This window comes from Tenebrio molitor, chromosome 3, assembly GCF_963966145.1.
Source record: "Tenebrio molitor chromosome 3, icTenMoli1.1, whole genome shotgun sequence".
NCBI lineage: Eukaryota > Metazoa > Arthropoda > Insecta > Coleoptera > Tenebrionidae > Tenebrio > Tenebrio molitor.
The window spans coordinates 28,931,953-28,953,149 of NC_091048.1; the positions used below are offsets into that span (position 1 = coordinate 28,931,953).

At 34.4% G+C, this 21,197-nt stretch overlaps 1 protein-coding gene and 1 long non-coding RNA gene across 3 annotated transcripts; one reads left to right on the top strand and one right to left on the bottom strand.

The window, feature by feature from the left end:
- The first annotated feature begins 1,409 nt into the window (after positions 1 to 1,409).
- On the top strand, positions 1,410 to 14,012 carry LOC138125762 (protein peste-like). Of its 2 annotated transcripts, XM_069041242.1 has the most exons (9): positions 1,410 to 1,556; positions 2,514 to 2,587; positions 2,663 to 3,106; positions 3,225 to 3,673; positions 12,438 to 12,650; positions 12,706 to 12,997; positions 13,241 to 13,443; positions 13,497 to 13,570; positions 13,633 to 14,012. In XM_069041242.1, exons 4-9 carry the CDS (start codon positions 3,245 to 3,247, stop codon positions 13,919 to 13,921), a joined length of 1,500 nt encoding a protein of 499 aa, XP_068897343.1. In that variant the 5' UTR covers positions 1,410 to 1,556; positions 2,514 to 2,587; positions 2,663 to 3,106; positions 3,225 to 3,244; the 3' UTR covers positions 13,922 to 14,012. The 2 variants fall into 2 exon arrangements, with proteins under 2 accessions (XP_068897343.1, XP_068897344.1); XM_069041243.1 differs by lacking the exon at positions 2,663 to 3,106.
- Positions 14,013 to 16,788: 2,776 nt separating this feature from the next.
- LOC138127215 (uncharacterized) lies at positions 16,789 to 17,997 on the bottom strand. Its single transcript, XR_011158147.1, has 2 exons — positions 17,580 to 17,997; positions 16,789 to 17,509 (listed from the first exon to the last, which is right to left on the bottom strand). It is a non-coding gene; the product is annotated as an uncharacterized lncRNA (long non-coding RNA).
- Between the last annotated feature and the right edge of the window lie 3,200 nt (positions 17,998 to 21,197).

Consider the following 21,197-nt stretch of genomic DNA (forward strand, 5'->3'; position numbering starts at 1 on the left):
TACATTAAAGTCAGGAAAATCTCACATTACTGAAGAGGAGCTAAATTGAAATACGAGGCACTTTAAAGCATTTTAAAGCTCCGAGTCAAGTAAGAGATTTTACTGACGTATTTTGTATTAAATTTTTCCGGAAATCGTAAAAAGACGAAATTTACAAGTTTTAGAATTTTTTTTTACAAATTCCACAAAAATCAAGTTTGTCAGTTTTGTTGGCAACTATAGTTACAAAGTAAAAAACATCGAAAAAATTTATTTTGGTTCTTGTAAAGTCTTTACAGTACTAGTCCGGAAAATTCAATTTTCCTGCCCGTAAATAAGCAGGAAATAGTAGATTACATACCGAGGTGGAAAGTGTTTCATTCCTGTCGAGAGCTAAAGATAGTTTACCAAGGCGTAGCCGAGGTGAACTAATGCTCGAGACAGGAAGGAAACACCTTCCCACCGAGGTTTGTATACTATTTTATTCGGAATCATTACATTTTTAGCAAATAAACAATTAATTTGATGCAATTTCATTTCTACCGTTTTTCGACAATTCGTGTACACCACTGGGAAAACGTCATAACAGGGCGGAAAGTGGCCTATTACTGACCAAGAGAGGGAAGTAAAGATAAAAAGGAATGGTTAACTTTCCGCCCTCGTGTAAGGTTAGGAATGTGCATATTACAATACGATTCCGAATAAATGTTGTTTCCAAGACTATTTCCGGAAAAATATTTAATTCGAATTAAATTTTAATGCGCGATTAACCCATGAATCCGAATCTTCGATTGGTTCAATCTGATCACGTGTTCAGTCAATCTGATTTGATTACGATTAACTTAGATTCGCTTCTGCAAACTGGCCCTATGTCTACTCGCATGATGTAGGTACCGATAAGGTCCTAAAACTTTTTGAAAGCCTGTTTCGTCACAGTGTTTATTTGTCTCACGCTGTTGTGTCGTGGCGCTCTTTTGTCGCCGCGTTTTTTTGTCGCCGCGCTCATATTGCGGCTCTCATTTATCGCGCGCTCAAATATCGTAGATTCGTACAAGACATACTCGTATTTTGATGTCATGTCTAATAGATCATTATGGAAAATTCATGTACACATTTAACATAACAATACCAGTTTGATTTTTTTTTGTAGAAATAATAATTTAAGTACGTAGGTACTTAAATAGTGAACGCAAATCTGAAGGTCGCAGTTTTAATTTACAATAAATGAGATTTATGCACTCGTTAAAACACAATGAGCAGTAAAAAGAAATAACTATTTTACTGTCAATTTTAATTAAAAAAAGAATCTTCCCAAGTTAACACACGAACCGAACGCCTTCTTCGATTCGACAATAATAGATACACTCTCGTAAATATAGCTCACGTGATATTTCCGAAACAAAGTTGTAACATCATTGGCACGTGCTTAAGTCTGCTTTTAATTCATCTCTGTTAACGTCACTAGTCTATCATCACTGCATGATCGATCAAATCATTGTTGATTTCGATTCCGACGTGTCAAATTCGTGTTGTGCAGGAACCGATATAGCAACTCACGAAAACTACGCTAACGTTTGGTAATTAATAATTACATATTAATTAAAAGAGTATAATCTGTTCACGTTGGAATGAACATCAGTGGTGCAAATCGCACACATTTGGCATTAACTTTCCATAGTAACAGGTCAGTCATTTGCACCACTGAGGTTCATTCCAACGTGAACAGATATTATCTATTGTATCAGGTGTTCATTTACATTTATTCTCAAAGTAGGCGTTGAAGAGTTGATGTTCTGATCGCACCGGATTGCAGATCAACTGTTTAAATCTAACCTCACTTTTTGCGCTGTTTGTGTTTTTACTCTGCTGACTGACGAGTGGTGCGTTCACAATCGACTTTTCGACCCCAGCTTTGAGGAAATGAACACCCGATATTTGCTCTGTTTACACATTTATTAGTCATAATGTTGCAACTACTTGCGTCAAGTGTTTGCAATTATGATTTTTTTCAATAATTATGCTGTACTGAATTATAAAAACATTTTAAGGTGCCAATTTATAGCACTTACACATTCTAATTAAAAAAAAATATATTACTTACTAGATACAATGTAAAGTAGAACGATAATTGTATAAGACGTAGTTAATTGCACATCAGTTGAGTTAATTAAAAATTTGATTTCAATTAACGTTGCAGAATTTGATAACAACCAAGTAAACAAAAAACAATAATAAGTCAACAACCTTTCGATGCAAAACATCTCTTTTAACGTTTTATCAACGTCTGCACTCGCCATCAGCTTGTTGTTCTACAAAAACAGCAACAACTGGGTGGGAAAAAAATACAAATTGAATTTAGATAGGCCTGACCTTTGCGTATCAATGGAATAAATAATTTCCTTGACACTAATATAATAATTTTTAACCGATAAAATCTTAATTTGGCAGAATTATTTTCGACGACAAAAATAAACTAAAAAGGAGATAATACGTTAGAAAAAAGTACAAATGATAATTTCTTTCTGGTTTTGCAGCAGTAGGTACAACTTTCCGTTCTTCCGCATCGACAAGAACTAGTTTCTCAAGTAGTATAAGCAGACAGTCAGAGGTAAGCAGTCGAATTTTGCAATCAACTACGAGCACGCCCACGTAACGTCATCCCCTTATTATAATATTAATCTAGGTTGGTGGGTTGTGCGACGTCGTGCGGCCACGTTTTACTTTATTTCCTCCACTAAACCGCAAAAGACGCGTCTCCGATCACCGATAACTTACAAGATTTAATCCAATTTAAGCCGGTACATAAGGTAAACATCGCCGTAACTTGATTACATCAACCTTCACTGTTGACGACGACGCATTCCCGTAAGTACCAGAAAAATGGACGGACGTCCAATTAACTCGTGATCAAGTCAAGTTCGCTAAATGAAGCTAGTTCGTGATTTCGAACGGGGCGGGTAAAGTGAATTAATAATGAGGGGTCAAATGGTGCTTCACCTCCGCGTTAATAACAATAAGCGGTCGCTTGTGTATCAATTAAGTTGTTGTCTTCGACGATGAAGAACGGCAACGTTCGCCTCATAAATTACCCTTCCGTCGTCTAGACTGGATCAGTGTCGATGGTATGGTAAGTGTCCTTCCACCACCTCCCGTCGAACGGTGTGTGCACGGTTACCGGACATTCAGACAAGTTTTATCACCATTCAAAGTTTAAAACTACGAGCGAGAACTTACTTAATTTCCAGAGGAGAAGAGAACTTGCGACATGAAGTCGTCCAGACGAAGCCTGCAAGTGTATTTGTGTACTTTCGCCACCTCTGTGTTCCTGATAGCAATCGGTTTGGTACTTTCGCTAATATGGCCCGTCCTGTTGAAATTCATCCTCGACAACCTCATGGTGTTAACCACGAAATCGTACGCTTTCGACCTGTGGAAAAAATTTCCCGAACCCTTCCCGATAGATTTCTATTTCTTCAACTGGACTAATCCCGAAAGTGTGACCAACGCGACGGTCAAACCCAAGTTCCAAGAGATGGGACCCTATCGGTTTTTCGAAACGAAGGAAAAAGCCAATATCATTTGGAACAGCAACGGGACAGTGACGTTCAGACACCGCAAATTTTGGTATTTTGACGAAAACAAAGGAATCAATGATATACAAGACAGGATTACTACCGTAAATCCAGTTGCTCTGGTAAGTTTCGGTTGACTAGTGAAAACAACACCAAAATGATTAGTTAGCTGTTAGTTAGTTGTAAAGAGCGATCAAATTAATTTGTAATCGGGTTATCCATGAATCCGAAATCGTATGTCGTTACTTGAACTCCACACTCCAATAAACACAGCTTGAAACACAGGTTAGATCTCGACATATCAACCGCAAAAGACATACGGATTCAAATCCATAGATGATTCGATTACAAATTAATCTGATAGCTCGATATTTGCGTTTGCAAAAACAAGTTTTTTTCTGTTCCTAAATATTGTCCGATCAAAAAATCCGTCAGCCTTGAAACTGACCGGTCTGTCATATTTTGCATTTTCTACACAAAAACCTAATTATATATTTGGCAATTAGACTAAACGAACTGTCTGATAAAAACGTGACTCAAATTGCAAACAATAATCGACATAAAAATATTTTTAGTACAATTTAGTGAGAAAATTGTAATAAACAACGTACACTGGGGGCCATTAATTTGGAAACACCAGCCTAATCTAGTTTACTGGATATTTCTAATACATATTTGATAGTGTAAGGGTTATGTCATGAACTCATGTCATCGTTGAGCACATTCAACAGACTGTCGCAGCCGAAATTGATATGTTATAATAATAATAATAATAATAATAATAATAGCTTTTATTAACCCAAGAACAAAACTGTCCACAAAGGGCAACAAATAATAAATAATGTATATGTATATTCATAGGCATATACATAAATAACAATAAAAGAGAAAAGAAAAGGTAAAAAAAAACAACCTAGAAAATAATATAATAGAGAAAAATTAAATTAAATGTTAATAACATTATCAAAAGGACAAACAATTTACAATAGAAAAATCTTGGTGTTTCCAAATTAATGGCCGCCACTGTGCCACAAATTAGTTTCTTGTAGTTCTTGAGACATCTTTCGGCATCGTGTTGAAGAAATGTTTACTTGACACCTGACAGTTAATGACAGTTTATATTGTCAAGTTTACTATACTGTGTGAAATGTGCCAAAAATCATGCCCAACCCTCATGCGTTTAGAAAATGAATACATTTCGTGCGATTCTGTTTCAAAATTTAGCAATATTGTTATTGAACAGCATTGATTTTGCATACATCAAACCAATCAACAGCTTCATATCATAGCAAGTGCAACATTGTTACATAGCAATATTGGTAAATTTTAAACAGAATCATACCAACTATATTAAAATATCGAGCGATCAAATTAATTTGTAATCGATGTCGATCTGTCATCCATGGATTTGAATCCGTATGTCTTTTGCGGTTGATATGTCGAAATCTAAGCTATTAGGCATTCACGATATTTTTGGCGGTGCACACGAGTTCCCGTCAGCATAATATTTTATACCTGGGCTTGGACATAGGCCTTTTAATCCTGCACACGAATTCCCGTCAAGGCAAAAATGCACCACAAATTCTAGACTCGAATTCCCGTCAGAAAAAAATCTTGGTTATTGAAAGCACTGTTACGAAAGTAAGATTCAATGATGAATCTTCTATGTTCTGAAGTAAAAACCATTTTTGCGTTAAAATTTGGTTAATAGTGACAGTTGTTTGATGTTTATTAGCTGACTTAGCACAGATACGAAAAATCTGACACTGTCAAAGTCACAGCCGCCCCTTATCTAAGTAAATCATTGTTGATCACAGGGTATTTGTAACTTTTTAAAATTAAAAAAGAAATTTTTTTTGGTCCACGTAATGGTAAACAACAATGGTACCTGGCAACGGCTAGAGAGGTAGGTAAGTAAGGGATTGAAGCGCTCTTTTACCCTTGACGGGGACTCGAGTTATGGATTATATCAGTTGATAATTACCTGACGGGAATTCTTGCATTACTTTATGACAAGAAATAAGTCAGACGGGAATTCGAGTGCGCCCATTTTTGGAACCGAGACCATCTAGTGATTTTGTTGGCAGTACCTCGGTGATAACTAAATTCCCTAAAGGAAATTGACACTTTTTGTCAATGGTTAGGTTGTTTTCAGATTAAGGTTATATTTTTTGAATAGGTATATTGTTGCCGGATCTCTTAAATCTGGTCTGTCCTTTTTAAACTGGAAGCATCGTTTAATGGAAATTTTTTGTCGTAACAAAATTATTTTGGCAAATTTGACTATTCCTTTGGGAATTAAAATTATTTTTACAAACTTAATAAACAACGTTTTATTGTTCGACGAGCCCCTTCTTAAAGGTTCCAAATCGCTTAAAATCTTTAAAATTTACTTGACGTTTCGTTTTGACAAGTTGTGACATTTATCAAAATCCGTTCACACAGAAAATTCTCAAATTCTGATAGTGTCGAACAAAAAACAATTATTTAGTGAATCTCGCTACTTTGTTTACTATCATTTGACAGTCGTCGTAGAAAAGTAACAGACATTAGCGGGTATTGATCCGGTTGCATAAAAGTTTTATTCCTTTTTATCTACTGAAATCATGATGCGATTGACAAAATCGTGTTATTTTATTTGTTGACATTAGTAGAAGTGAAACTATCACTTACAATATATGTATTAAGTGTGTTGGTGATTATCGGTAACAACTGGACGATGTTGGTAAAGTAGGTACGTTTTGTTGTCTAGTAACGATGCAACTGACAGAAACAACTTGAAAAAAACCCACTGAAACTAGGATTTTTCTTCAAAATAATCACTGTCACTGGAATATTTACTTCGAGACAACAAAATACATATTGAATTAGGCAACAAGGTCAAATTGGTCGATAGTTATAAAAGCACGAAATAGATTCGGTAAAATTATTGCACACATAAAGCAAAATAAAATGTATCCAATAAATTCTTTCATCTTTCTAAATTTTTTTCCTTGAATGCGGCGGCGAAACAATATTTACGATGTTTCTTTAAAGGACGGAGTAATTAGAAGCTGATCAAAAAATGCTTAGACATTATTATTGGTTCAAGTGAAATTAATACAATAATCAACAGTAAGATCACGACGGCTCGACTCTTGTCGGGAAGATTTTAATTTAAACATACGGGCATTAATTGGTTGACAATAAAACGAGAACAAATCGACAAGAATGACTTTTTTTTTTAATTTGTTCGAGTCTGCCTTCCAACAATTAATGAGAGTATAAAAAAATTGTATCTTGCCAGACAAGAGTTGAACTTGAGTAATCTTACCTTGGAGAATTAAACGAATATTTATTATATATACCGGGTGTAGAATTGGTTTACGAGACATAGGATTTTACATGTAAAAATAAAGAGTTTCAATTATTGGCTCCCCTAACAATTTTATGGCAAAATAGTTAAAATGAAAGTTAAAGAGAATTAAAATTACTGTCTAATTTCAATCTTAGTTTTATTCTAACATCTTGTGGTACTGAAAGAAAGGCAAGAAAAGAGTTAACATAAAAATACTAAAAAGTACTACTAGGCATGAAATTTTATTTCTTTCTTTAAATCGTATTATGGAGGATCTTCTTTAAGAAACTTCCAAGCAACATTTGCTTCAGATTTCCCAGACCGACCAATTTCAGCCATAGAAGCAATTCGAAGAATTAGAGAGAAGTTTGAATATTTAATTGAAGATACCTTTTGATTCGTCCTGTAGTCCTGTACGAGTTCATTTGAAGGGCAGATCAAAAGAAAATTAAATAATAGTGAAACCACCCGACAATAGCTATTTGTGCAATAAGTTAGGAAAAGTGATTTTTTTCCTTACGAGATGCGGGATTTTTAATCGAGACGAAGTCGAGATTAAAAACGCGTCGAGTACGGAAAAAACACTTTTCCTACGAATTGCACACATGATTTTTTCTACTGGAGTTTGGAAAATACATAAAATTTGGATATTTTTAATATACTATTAATTATTTCTAAATTAAAAAGCGAAATCAAAATTGTTCTGCTTTCGTTACCATAGAGAAACAATTTATTAATGAAAAATTGTGAAGGCGTTTAAGCTTTTGTCTCAATTAAATACCAGTTTTTACGTTACGTATCCCAGGAGACGACCAAAATTGAACTTTTAGTGTTGAAATATTATTTCCGCCCATAGTAGGAAATTTTTCACTTTTCCTAACTCAAATTAGTATTACAATGTTGAAGTTTTCCAAACTCTAGTAGAAAAATAATTTTAGAAGTCAAATTTCATTGCTAGTACTGCTTTTTAGTATTTTTGTCTTAACTCCTTTTTTGCTTTTCTTTCAGTACCACAAGATATTAGAAAAAAACAAAGAGTGGAATTAGACAGTAGTTTTAATTCTCTCTAACTTTCATTTTAACCATTTTGCCATAAAACTATTAGGGGAGCCAATAATTGGATCTCCTTATTTTTACATGTAAAATCCTATGTCTCGTAAACCAATTCTACACCCGGTATATAGTATATTAAAGTATAAGTGGATATTATAGCTATTAAGACAACAAGGGTTTTATAGACGATTTAAAAATCGAGATCGTAGTTTAAATCAGAGCGACCGCAGGGAGCGAGGATTTAATAGATCGAGATTTTTAAACTATAAAACACGCGTTGTCTTCAAGATTTTTTCTAACACTAACATCTTATCAGAAATTTTAATAAATTCAGAAATTATTCGAGGCGCGTCACAATACACAAAATGCGGAGGTTGCCGTGGGTACTATGGTAATAATATCAACAAATTTGGAAAAAAACAATTTTCATCGTTGAAATGTGCCAAAACGTTCCAGAAGAAATAAGAAAAAAGGGGCAATTTGTTACCAATGAAGTCTAAAAGTGCATACGAAAAGGTGTATGTTTCGTTTCAAGGCCGGAACAATAAAAAAAAGCATCACGGAGGTATCGGAAGATGTCATTTTGGCTTTTCTTGATATGGGGTAAGCGTATAGAACTTCATTAAAAGTTAATTCACACTACGGCAACAATCATTTGAAGAAAATGTAAAGATTGCCATTTTCGATGGCCGGGCACTTGCATTGGATGAAACAGCAGAAGTTAAAGAAGATGTTATGAACAAGAGCACGAAGCTAGTATGGCAATTCCAATTCAATAATTGTACTTTTCACTTTTGTGATAATTACTGTAAAAATGATGAATAAAATGTTACTTGAATGATGTGTGTGAGCGTATTTTATGACTCTATAAGATACGTTGCTATTGACGACGTGTCTTATAGAGACAAGCGTATTTTATGGGAAACATAAGGTGTGAGCTCAAATGCACCATGGAAACAGTATAAGATATTAGTGTTAGAAAAAGGTCTTTAAAACACTTGCGTGTTAGTTATCCACGAATACTTTACGATATTTTTTTTTAAATGTTAAATGAGTTAACATTTAGACTTCACGTTTCTCCGGTCCTCTCGGGTTTGGTGATGTTTCCATAGAAAACGCGCGATGTTGCCATGGAAAAGAGTGTTTTTTAAAGTTCGATTTAAACACGCTCAGGCGTGTTTTAAATGAGCAAAATTGGTTACCAATAAAAAATAGTTATTTTTGTATTAAGTGCGCAAAGTGATTGTTTTTTGTTGGGGCATGAGAATGAGTTTTTGGTCGAGACCGTCAGGTCGAGACTTCAAACTCATTCGAATGCGCCAACAAAACAATCATCTTGCGCACGAAATACAAACACTATTTTTTCTACAACAGCATTTTAAAATTTTTGAATTTTTTAATTTTTGTAAAATTTTCCTTGGATGCTAAAATATTCGTCAAAAAGTTTCCTTGGGTGCTAAAATATAACTATTTTAGCATCCAAGGAAACTTTTTGACAAATATTTTTTCACTATCAAAAATGACATACTTTGCGACTTGATAACGATGCATAAATGTCACGTTTTTTTGACAGTTGTAGAAAAAAATACTTTATTCACTGGTAACAAAAAAACAATCACGTTGCGGTAAGAAAAGTTTCGCGATTTCCTTTTCAGTGTAATGGTGATTGGTAAGACATGGTTTGTACTTTTATATTGATGTATGTACGAGTACATCGTGTTGTTTCGTTAATGTAATTGGTTAATATTATATGACGTTAATTATTATTTATTACCTATTAAAAATACAAGATGTCCCAAAAATGGCGTACTAACGGTGCACTACGGTGTAGAAGAGATTACCGTAAACGTCAAAAAAATGTTTAAAAAATTCTATTGGACTTATTTGTTGATTTGGCGGTCTTTGAAAGTGGCACTTAACAGGTCAATTATTTTGAAATATATGTATGAAATTGTCATGACAGCTACGTCTAATCGTACATATTATCACAAAGTACAAGATCACTCGCTACCAATATCTAGTCCTGCATAATAGAGAATTTAGAAGCTTTGGAAATCGAAAAAAATATTTTAAATCCACTACGGTAATATTGCAAGGTATTAGAGAGTTTTCGCGTTACGTTCCGTTAAAATAACTGGTACGCTATTCGCGAGCAATTACCGCAATCGCTTATTGTAATATTGAATCGGTTGCGCTATTGCCTAGCAACACCGGCGTTAGCGTACACGGTTATCTGAAAAACGTAACGCGAAAACTCTCTAATGATGTACGAATATATCTTTGTTTACATTGTATTACCGTTAATAATAATAATAATAATGCGGTTTGCAATCGATAATTGATAAATGGAGGATTTGCGAAACTGAAGGGAAACAATTGAACACATCATTTCTTCTTGCACCGTTTTGGCTCAAAGCGAATATAAGAAACGTCATGATATGTTCGCTAAAATTATACACATAAATTTAGCTGTTAAATTCAATTTATTAAAGAATACTCATGTCATATCGTGAGGAAATTCCTTAACATTGACACAGAACATAAAACACAAAAAAGTCAAAATGTGAAGGCGAGACGCCGGTAATTATGTTGATAAGCACTGCACTATTACTTGATAGTATTATCCGTAAGAGTGTATGTACTCCGGCAAAATTGCCGTGCCACCGGGTGGTGGAGGGTTAAGTCCGTAATAGTGTATGAACTCCGGCAAAATTGCCGTGCCGCCGGATGGTGGAGGGTTCAGATTAATTTTTTTGTCAGAAACATTTTTTTATGTACATTTAAGCATCCTCGATAAGGTAGTAAGTAGTTTGTACGCCAATTTTGGGACACCTATATATATTTAATTAAATTTGAGCAAATTATAATGAAATTGAAATTTTGAATTGAACTAAAAATCTACAGCCTTGGGTTTTTCAGTCGTAGTGGTTGTTTTGTTTCTTTTAATTCACGAATAATAACTAATGTTTATTCTTTCAAATTTAAACTTGTTTCATACATCGTGTTAACATGCAAGCGTTAAGTGATTAAGTAGATTTATACGATATTTGAGGTAAAACCGACATAAAATCATTTCTTGGAAATGCTGAAAATAATGTTTTAATTGTTAATAGGAGCTCGCTGGAGATGCCAGACGTCGGCCAGCCTGCTATTACAGCAATACCAACGTAATACGTATAAAAAAAACCAAAACCAGTTTCACAAAAAGTTCCTTTGTGACATTAATTTTAGTTTCACAAAGACTTACCTACTTATTATGATACCAAAATAGAAAGAATCTTTTTTAATATTTAAAATAAACGAGATCAAAGCTGCACCTTTAGAGCCCCCATATTTTTAAATCTGAAAGATATACATAGAATGTTTTTATTATTTTTCTCATAATTTGCTAACATTGCCCCACTGAGTTGTTCCGCGAGTTTTGGGGCACTCCGTATTAGTTACGATACGTTCAATTTTTTATAATAATTATTCTTGTTACACGAAAAAAATTCGTTAGTCTTTCACATTTGAAAATTACCGTGTTGAAAATGAACTTTATCAGCAATGAGCAATTCTTAGGAAGTTTACGTGGGTCTTTGTTAAACTGCACATCAGCAAGTTAGTTTTAGATGTTGTACCTACAAACTCCAGTCTTCAAGTTTTGCATTATAATTTAATGCCCTGTGGTGTTGATGCATTAATAATACCCTCGATAATAACACACAATAATATCGACCCAACGGCTAAATAAACATAAATATTTACCACATTTTTTTAAATTAAATTAAAATATTAAAGAAGCGTTCACTCTTGATCTAGCTGATGCAAATATGTACAATCAAAATATTATTGAAGTAAATAAAATAAAACTCTGTGGACAAACTTGTGCTACTAGATAGGCAACTGACTAATCCTGTTATGTTGTTGCCGTTAAATTAGAAACCCGTCAAATTATATTGACGCGAGTCACCTGGTTAATTAAATTGAAACTGCAAATCACATCGAACGATCACACTTTAAGCCAAATTTCAAACGTGCGGTTAAAAACTCAAATAGTATATTAAAGAACGAGTTTTATAAGGGTTGATTTGGGGCACGAGTCCCAAGTGTAGAAAACGAGCCGTAGGGGAGTTTTGTATGGGACGAGTGTTCCAATGCCCTTATAAAACGAGTTTTTTATGTTATTTTTTCGAATTTGCACCCTTGTTTTAATTTTTAAATAAAAAAAAAATTAAATTTTCAAATTCTAGGGAATTTTGTATTAATTGGTAATTCAAGGTAACGGATGCAACTACATCTGCAACATATGTTAAAAAGTACAGTTTGAACATTAATATTGGAAGTTTTTTGGTGTAAATGACAATAATACACTGAAATATTGATAAAAATTTTCTTAGAGATCTATTAAACCACAAGTGCTTTAATAGATGCCATAAACGACTCCAAATTGAATACAATAATAGACCTATTAGAGACGCAAATTCTAAAAACCTTATTTTGAAATCGTTTGGCAGTCGTCAGTATATGCGACCAGAAGCTGGAACTACTTTCTCCGCAAGGGTCTTTCCGTGTCCCTCTCCAGTATGGCACCCAACGTTTACCTCACTCGCACGGTCAGCCAAATGCTCTTCGAAGGCTACGAGGACCCCCTGATCAACATGGCAAGGTCTCTACCGTTCCTGGGCAATTCCGTACCCGGTTGGGATAGATTCGGATGGTTCTATACGGTACAAATCTCCTCAACAACATGGACTTTGTCTCTTAGCCTTCTTCTGTACTTAGAGAAACGGCTCAACCACATACGAGGGCATCTTCAACATGGGCACCGGAATAAATTCGACTTTCGGCAGACTGTACAGCTGGAACCACTGGACGCAAACCCCCTACTACGAGGGCAATTGTGCAAAAGTGAACGGTTCAGCCGGGGAATTCTTCTTACCTCCTGATCACGACTCGATCAGTTTTTTCTCGCCGGATTTGTGCAGGACGTTAACCCTGAAATATGCAGGACCCAGTACCGTCAAGAACATACTCGGGAACAAATATGTCATCGACGAACACATGCTAGACAATGGTACAAGCCCCGCTAGATTTGTTATTTTATTGGTGTTGATGAAATCACTTCGGTCACGATAACAAATACATAGTCCAAATTAAAACAAACACGAATTATCGTCGGGTCAACCACCGACCTTGCTCATCGATCGTTCAACTGAACATTCGTTGAAACCTCTCAGAAATTCTAAAGAAAATGAAACTGGCAACCATTCTCACTTTTAGCCTTTTCGGATTTTTTTTAATTTCAGACCATTTCCAGGCACTCTTTATCCCGAAAACAAATGCTTCTGCAACGGCGAGTGCGTTCCTTCGGGTCTCGTCAACGTCTCCAGCTGCCGTTTTGGGTCTCCGTCCTTCGCTTCTCTACCTCACTTTTACAGTGCAGATCCGTACTACCTTGACTCCGTTGAGGGTCTCAAACCGGACAAGCGAAAACATCAATTTTTCCTGACCTTGGAGCCAGTTAGTTGACTTACTGTGTGAGTTGCAGACTAAAACGAGTTCGAATTTTTCAGACCACCGGTATACCTCTGGAGGTCGGGGCTAGACTGCAGATCAATATGCTAATGCAACCGATCGCCGGCATAACGTAATCAAAATCCCCGACAGACCTGATCGATCTCGATATACTTAATTGCGTAATTGTTACAGATTGTACGAAAACGTGCCCAGGGTTTTTGTTCCGATGTTGTGGTTCGAACAAAGAGTCCAAATACCAGATTCTGAGGTTTTCAAATTAAAAATGCTTTTAAATTTAAGCATCATATGCACCTCGTTGGGAATTTTGTTGATGTTTATCGGCTTGATTGTGTCGTCATGCCTCGTTTATAAAATATGTACGACGAATATATGCGGAAAGAAGGAAAATAAATATCTGTACCCCGAACAAAACATACCGCTGAAGGGGGAACGTTCAGTAGAAATAGTGAAACGAATTTAAAGCCTTAGATTGCCTAAATTAATTTAATTGTTATTTATAGTAAGGAAGTTATTATGTAATTTGTTGTTTTAATAAAATAATATTAAACTTTGTTTTTGTTACCTAAAATATTATTTTTAAATTATGCAACCAAGAATGTTCCAAATCAATTCTATCAAAAAAATTCGATAAAAATGTGATCGTTGAGAAATAGTAAAATTGTATCCATCAATATCGATCACAGCATGATGAATACACTTAAAATTTCATCGCGAGACATTTCATTTTTTATCTGGCTACACGAAAGTGTCGCAAAAACGGTCGGATATCTTTCATAATACATATCAAATTAGCTATTTACAATCGAGTGTGGGAAGTTACATTTTGCAGCGCGAAGTTTAGTTTGACAGCGGAGTGTTTCATAAACTGAGCGTTGCAAAATGTTTCACACACAAGCTATGTATAATGGTTTTTGGCCGACGTTTTTTTAATTTAAAATGTTAAAAACAATTTCTATTTTGCGAATTTTAATGGAAGGCACCCTAGAATTGTCAAATGTAAAGTAGAGGCGACAGACGGCTCTGCCATTTTGATTTCTTTTAGGTTTTATTTTCTAAAACTAATTGAATTCAAACGGTATACATATTGTTCTCTTGAAACTTAGCTTCATTAATTTAAAATTATGTACTTCTTCTACGTTTCTAAAGTTTAAAAACAAGGATTCTTTACTTTGCCGCATACTATGCGGGAAAAATTCACCGTCACATAGTCGCCGTAAAAACAAAGTTTCATGTGACGTGAACAGTGTGTATTTGCAAAGTTTCCATCGTAGGAGGCCAAAAAAGTATTTACCACACATTCCAACATACGGCTGATTATATCTAACCTTGACAGAAAAGAAAAAAAAAATCAACTTTATAATAATACGAGTTTTTTAATTGGACATGTTGCGTTGTCCTCTCTCACCTGATCTATTTTTTATGAAGTAATTGGAATTACTTGATCACTTGAACTGGATGCTACTTAGCAAGGTCTTCGTAAATTGTTATCAACCATATAAGTAACCTTTTCTCGAAAATTAAATATCAAGACTGCTCTTTGTTTATGACTGTCTGTCATATGCTCCTGCTGGAAAAATTCTTTTCAAGTTTCGCCGCAAAGAAAGTTTTAAAATGTTCCAAACAGAAGATATTTTGTTAAAATTCATTAGTTCGATCTACATATTTATTTGTACCTACATATTTGTATTTTAAAGTACTGCGCGATTATTTGGCCACAATTTTACAATATGTATTTACATCATTAGAATTGATAATATTTATGGGAAATTTGTATTTGTTTTGTGGTTTAAATTTAACATATTACCTTCTAGCAGGAATTATTCGAAGAATAATGTTTGATGTCACGTTAGTATATAAAATGTTAAATTAAATGCTTTATCTACGGCTGCTTGGATAAGACCTTATAACCATATTCATTTACACTAATTTGAGTTACGTAATGTACAGCTTGACCAGAATAGCTTGGCGTATGAGATGCGCACAAGAGGGAACGATCGAGTCTCTGTAAGACAAGGATATGGCTATGGTTGTAGGTACGGTACACTCAATGAAGCAAATCTGCTCAAAACAGCCCGGACATGCTGTTCACTTGAAGCTTGAAGCGCTGATTTTCGCCCGTTTCTACACGATCTAAACATTTCCAGACCCAACAGACAAGTGCGCTCCGCTAGTGGGAGGGATTTCAGTCCACTGCGTCACTGGCCAAGCTGTTCTGGTCGACCTGTAGTTCATTATTACCACACTAGTTTCATTACGTAACGCATTTTTATTTACAAGCAAACAGACAGAATTTATTGAAAGGGAATTGAAGAACAATACAAAAGAAAAGCTACGTATTATAAATCTATACAGTGAGAGGCAAAAGTAACGCAACAATTCGATAAATCATAAACTGTTGAGTTTTGAAAAAAGAACAAAAATAGGTTGATTTTTAATTTCTCTATTTTTCTAAATTTTTTTAAATAGCAACCTATATTTATTCGTCATCATTTTGATAGGTCTGTCTGTCAGTTAACTCGCCAGTATTATTCGACTCGCTCTGCGAGCTCGTCTCACAAAATCTCTGGCTCGGCCGTAAAGGCTATCCTAACGGACATCTACTGTAAAATACTACATATTTCAAACTACATATTTTAAGTTCAATGGACATTTATTTTTTTAACCGTCCGGTTTTTTTGTTTCAATAAAAAATACGTAGCACGTATTCTATTATTTTTTTATTTAAATTTTATATAATTTGAAAAAGAGAGGCAAATCAACTGTGTAGCCTTGACAAAACCTGGCCAGTATAACAATAAAAAACCCAAGGAAATGTAAAAAAAAGCGTTATCGTTTTTTAAATATGGCTTGGCTTAGCCAAATAACTCGAAAATTAACGCATAATGACATATTTGTACACGCTCGCAGCTGACGTAATACTCTTTTATTTAAAAAAAACCTCAGTAACGTTGAAACTTAAAAATTTCGTGAATAACGGTCGAATTTAGACCGCTGGGCGAACTAGACTAGAGACATATTAATCACACAATTCTGGCATTTTGTTCGCCCAGTTGCCTACATCGAATTCGTCTCGGTCTTCAATCTCTGGGCTTAGCACAAAAAAACTCACTTCTACTCTTAATGATCTATACAGAGTGATCAACAAGAAACCAAATCAAGAGTGCTACCTCATCTTTTGTTTTATCGAAACGTATTTCCATCATGAATCAGCCGCTTTTATTTACTTGCTGTGCAACTCGTTTTGTTGGTTGCCTACCTCTCAAAAAGCTATTATTAATTGCCTTTATAAATTTTTTGTAATTCATGAATAATAGATTTAAAAGCAAGTTATAATTAATTATTATTTATTATTGATTAAGGAAAAAACACACAGTTACACAAAATTCCTTCATAAGGCACAATCTTGAGTTACAAAATTTTAAAAATAATTATTATTCACAATTCTTTGTTTTGTTGTTTTCTGTAAGTGTAAAAGTTATTATTCTCTAATTTTTGGGTAATTGAGAACTTACTCGTATTTTTCTAGCAGTGTTTAAAACATTTAAATTACTCCAAGGTCAAAAAATAAGTTTTCACAAAAACTGCTCAAAATGTTCTCCATTGTGGTCCAGACAGAATCAAACTTGCCTCTCATAATTTCAAAAACCCTTATGAAGCTGTCAATTTGTTTAAGGTAATGTGTGGGTTTTATTTCTTGCAACACACAAAGGGAAACAAATTAATATCCTTCTTAAAAATTTTCTGATAAGTGCCATAACACAATTTAACTTGCTGTCTTAAACGCCTTACGAAAGTTGAGGGATGTTCCTTGATAATTTGTCGAACATTTTGCACCGTTTCTAAAATTTGAACTAAGGACTGACCTGACTTCTTCTTAATGATGGATTATGATGTGTTAAAATTAGGCACTATAATTTTAAGACATTGATAAACTTGTTGATAACCAATACCATCAGGTTCAGACATCTGGCTTGAAATTCTTCGGTGTAAGGGGGTACAAAGTAAAGCCAGTTTTCATTTTCTTGTTTCACCCTCTTTCGAAAATAATCTAATAAAAATGCCTTCTCTTTAATGGTAAAACCCATTTTACAACTTATTCTGGGATAATTATTGCTTACAACTTCAATAAACGTCTGTAAACTTTGCCGAAATCGAAGATTTGTTTTCTAGGTTAAATCACTTAAATTGTCAACAACAACAACCTTGAATTTTGAAATGTGACATTTCAACGAAGCATCTCCGTACCAGTGGCGTCGCGTTTGGCAATAAAGATGATAATTTACTTACTCTTACAAATGTAAAATGTTGCTCTTGTTAATCTTATAAATTGTTTCCCTTATCTTATAATAATAATAAAATGCACAATTATAATTCCAACGTCTAAAATTCATAAGGTATCATTTTTTATTAAATAGCGTTTGAGACCATAAATTGTCTACGCCCATGTTTTCACCGATTATGTGCATATGATTTTGCTACGACGTGACCGATAATTTGCAACGCTTGCTCTGATTTGGATTCTTGTTGATCACTCTGTATAATATCACCTACTATTCTCTTCTTTGTTGCTCGCACAAGAGACCACTTTTGGGCACTTCGTAATACACGTCATACTAGAAAAACGACACAAACTGCAGTGACGTCTCCAGAGGCGCTCGTCTGTTGCACTCCAGGTCCTCCTCGAAACAAAGTCACACACGTTTCCGTTCCAGGTCATGGTACTTTTCTCACTTGACGTCGGGGTAACCCCAATGTACATTTTTCGAAGTCACTTCACTTCCGAGAGCCGCAATAAGACATAAACAGTCAGTTATGAAAAATTAAAAACAGTTGTTTACAAACAGAATTAGCTGGTTGTCCTGGTATTGAGCAAATTGTTTCAATCTTGTTGCTTTGATTTTGAATGAAAACGATTGAAACTGACATTTAACAATGATCAAAAAACTATTGTCCACCTGTGGTGTATTTGTTACCGTTGTATGTTCTGCAGTGGTGTGCAAGGTGTCTCCACTTGTTGAATATTTCGTGAATACTTTTGCTTTGGTGGGAATTTCGTACTAAGCAATCGGAATCTTAATCACAAAAAAAAAATCACGTTGAATGTTTCTGTTTATATAACTTTTCTCTGAACTACAATATAAAAAAATTTGATTTAAAAAAAATTACATTCTAGATAATGCTAAACAACAAAAACAAGGTAATAGATCTTAAAGCTCACTGCTCATATAGTAAGAAACAAATCAATTTTCTCTAAAACAATTCCATTTTGAAAATATCCAATCCCTTCAACTTATTTGAAACAAAATTTTTTAAAAAGTTGTCTCTGAATTAGGGACAATTTGTACCATTTATAGAAGTCCACATAATATGACTATTAATTAGTTTATTTTATAACATCACATAACATATTCATAGTATAACTGTCTTAACCTGTTGATCAGGTTTCGTGCTAAAATAAATACAACAATTATTTATCATTTCCCATTTTTTTCCTTATCCTTTGTTGAAACTTTTCAGTATAGACAATTAACATTTATTATAAAACAAGGAGGGGCACGGCATCCAAGCTACATTTATTTATTAGTATGTAGCTGGGATTCACGCAGATGGATTTCGCTGAACAGTAAAGGTTAAAAATGACGTATTTTTTTATAGATAGATACACAGAATATACCTGGACAGAGGCAGCGCTACCGTTGATCTTAAATTATTTACAAAGATTACAAATAATGCGTTTTCTAACACTTTTGTGCAGAGGTTTCTTTTCAGTTTTTCCTCGTAGAGCAAGTTAATAAAACAGATGATCACGGTTATTCACTACGCCACAGACCACGCAAAATCGTCCATGACACATGACACAAGTAGTCTTCGCGAAGGTTCAGTTCAATATCTTATTTCAATGTATGATCACAGATAAAACATAAAATAGTAATAAAAAGCAAATTACGATTATAAAATATGACGAGGTCAAAACGCCGTCAACAAACATCAAAAACAAGAAATGAGTTCAGGTAGGTATAGTTTGTCCAGCGAGAAATTGGTTGACATAAAAATCACTAAATTCTACGTAGAAAAAGTATTGGGTGATTCAAAATGATTGTGGATAAGTATGGCAACTATGTACGAAAATGTATTCACGCTGGATGATCCAAGTTAAGTCAAAATTTCACATTTTTTGTTTTTCACTTATGCCCTTCTATCAAATAATGATTCATTATGCTCTTCTAAAAGCACTATTGATATATCGGGCGTTCAAATGAAATCCTGGACTGAGTAGGCGTTGGAAAAATTAAACCGTTTAGAACAGTGTAAAGTTTGAATTTCTCGCCGTTTGACACTAATGACATTTGTTAATATTTAATCGGGACATAATTGAAGTAATTGAACATGTTTGTTTTCAGCAAAGGGTGCCCTTAGATATTTGCTTCGAGAATAGGAATCGTTAAGATATTCTATTTTTAATGTAAAACATTGCAAAGAAAGAAAAAAGGAAATATTTTTTTTTGGTTCTAAATTTTAGGTTAGCTGTCAACATGCTTCAATTAATCTACGCTTTAAAAAAGCACAACAATTGACTGTTTCCAACGCTTTCCCAGCCCAGGATTTCATTTGAACGCGCGATACATACTACATTGATTATTATTTTTTTCTGGAAACTAGCATTTCCCTGCCTAGGCAAGAAAATCGACACAAGAATTTTTAATGAAAGAGTTTAGGTTGGCAGCACAAAATGTCAGTGTCATGTGGCATTTTTGTACAATTTTTTAAGTGTAAAATATTGATGTCGGGCAAATTTGTATTCTTTATCGCAAGCTGTACATTGTGTATAGCCGAGGGGGGTATCAAGCGATGGGTTAGGAATAACAGAAACGACGACGACGGTTTTGAATATTTGAGGAATTAGTTGATTTTTGTCGTGACAGTCGCTTCTTGAATCCTTTATGTTGTCAATGGAAGAAAAATAAATTCCCTATTTGGTAATTTTTTAACAAAAATTATTATATTTTGTAATAAATAAATTGTCGGCCGAAAAAATTTCCTGTATTACACGGCTAGAAAATGTTTTGCAAGTGCTCGCACTTGTGAGCCTCGGCTGGCCCCTCTGCCCCACAAACCGTGCTTGCACTTGCAAAATCGCATTTTCTAGCCTTGTGATACAAATAACTAATTTCTTATTTTTTTTTAGTTATAATTTTGTTTTATTACACTCACCGGCAAAAAAACGGAACACTAATTAGTCAACAACAAATTTATTCCCATTATACCTATTTTGATGTATTTTGACCAGGAGGCGATAACCTTGAGCATTAGCATAGGCTATTTTATTAGCAATTTCGCATAAAAACACATTTTTTGCTTAAAAATCTTCTTTTCTTAAATTTACCAATTTTATAATAATCGAGCAACCTGGTTAGATTTTTATAACTTTTGTAATTTTTTATTGTTGTTAACTTCTAATTTAAGTGCAGAACGTAAAAAAATGTCTCTAGCTGGTGTAAATATTGCCCGAGCACTGGCTTTCGTTGAAGACTGTTGTTGTTTCCATTATGCAGCTAATGCTATTGAGGCTCCTCTTGCTAGTAGTCACAGAGCTGTTAGAGGTTTCAAGAGACTGGTCAGTACACAAGAAGACCTGAATCTGGTCGAAAAAGAGCAACCACACGCCGGGACGATAGATTTTTAAATAATAATGGTGTTCCGCTTTTTCTGCCGGTGAGGGAATTTTGCAGATATGC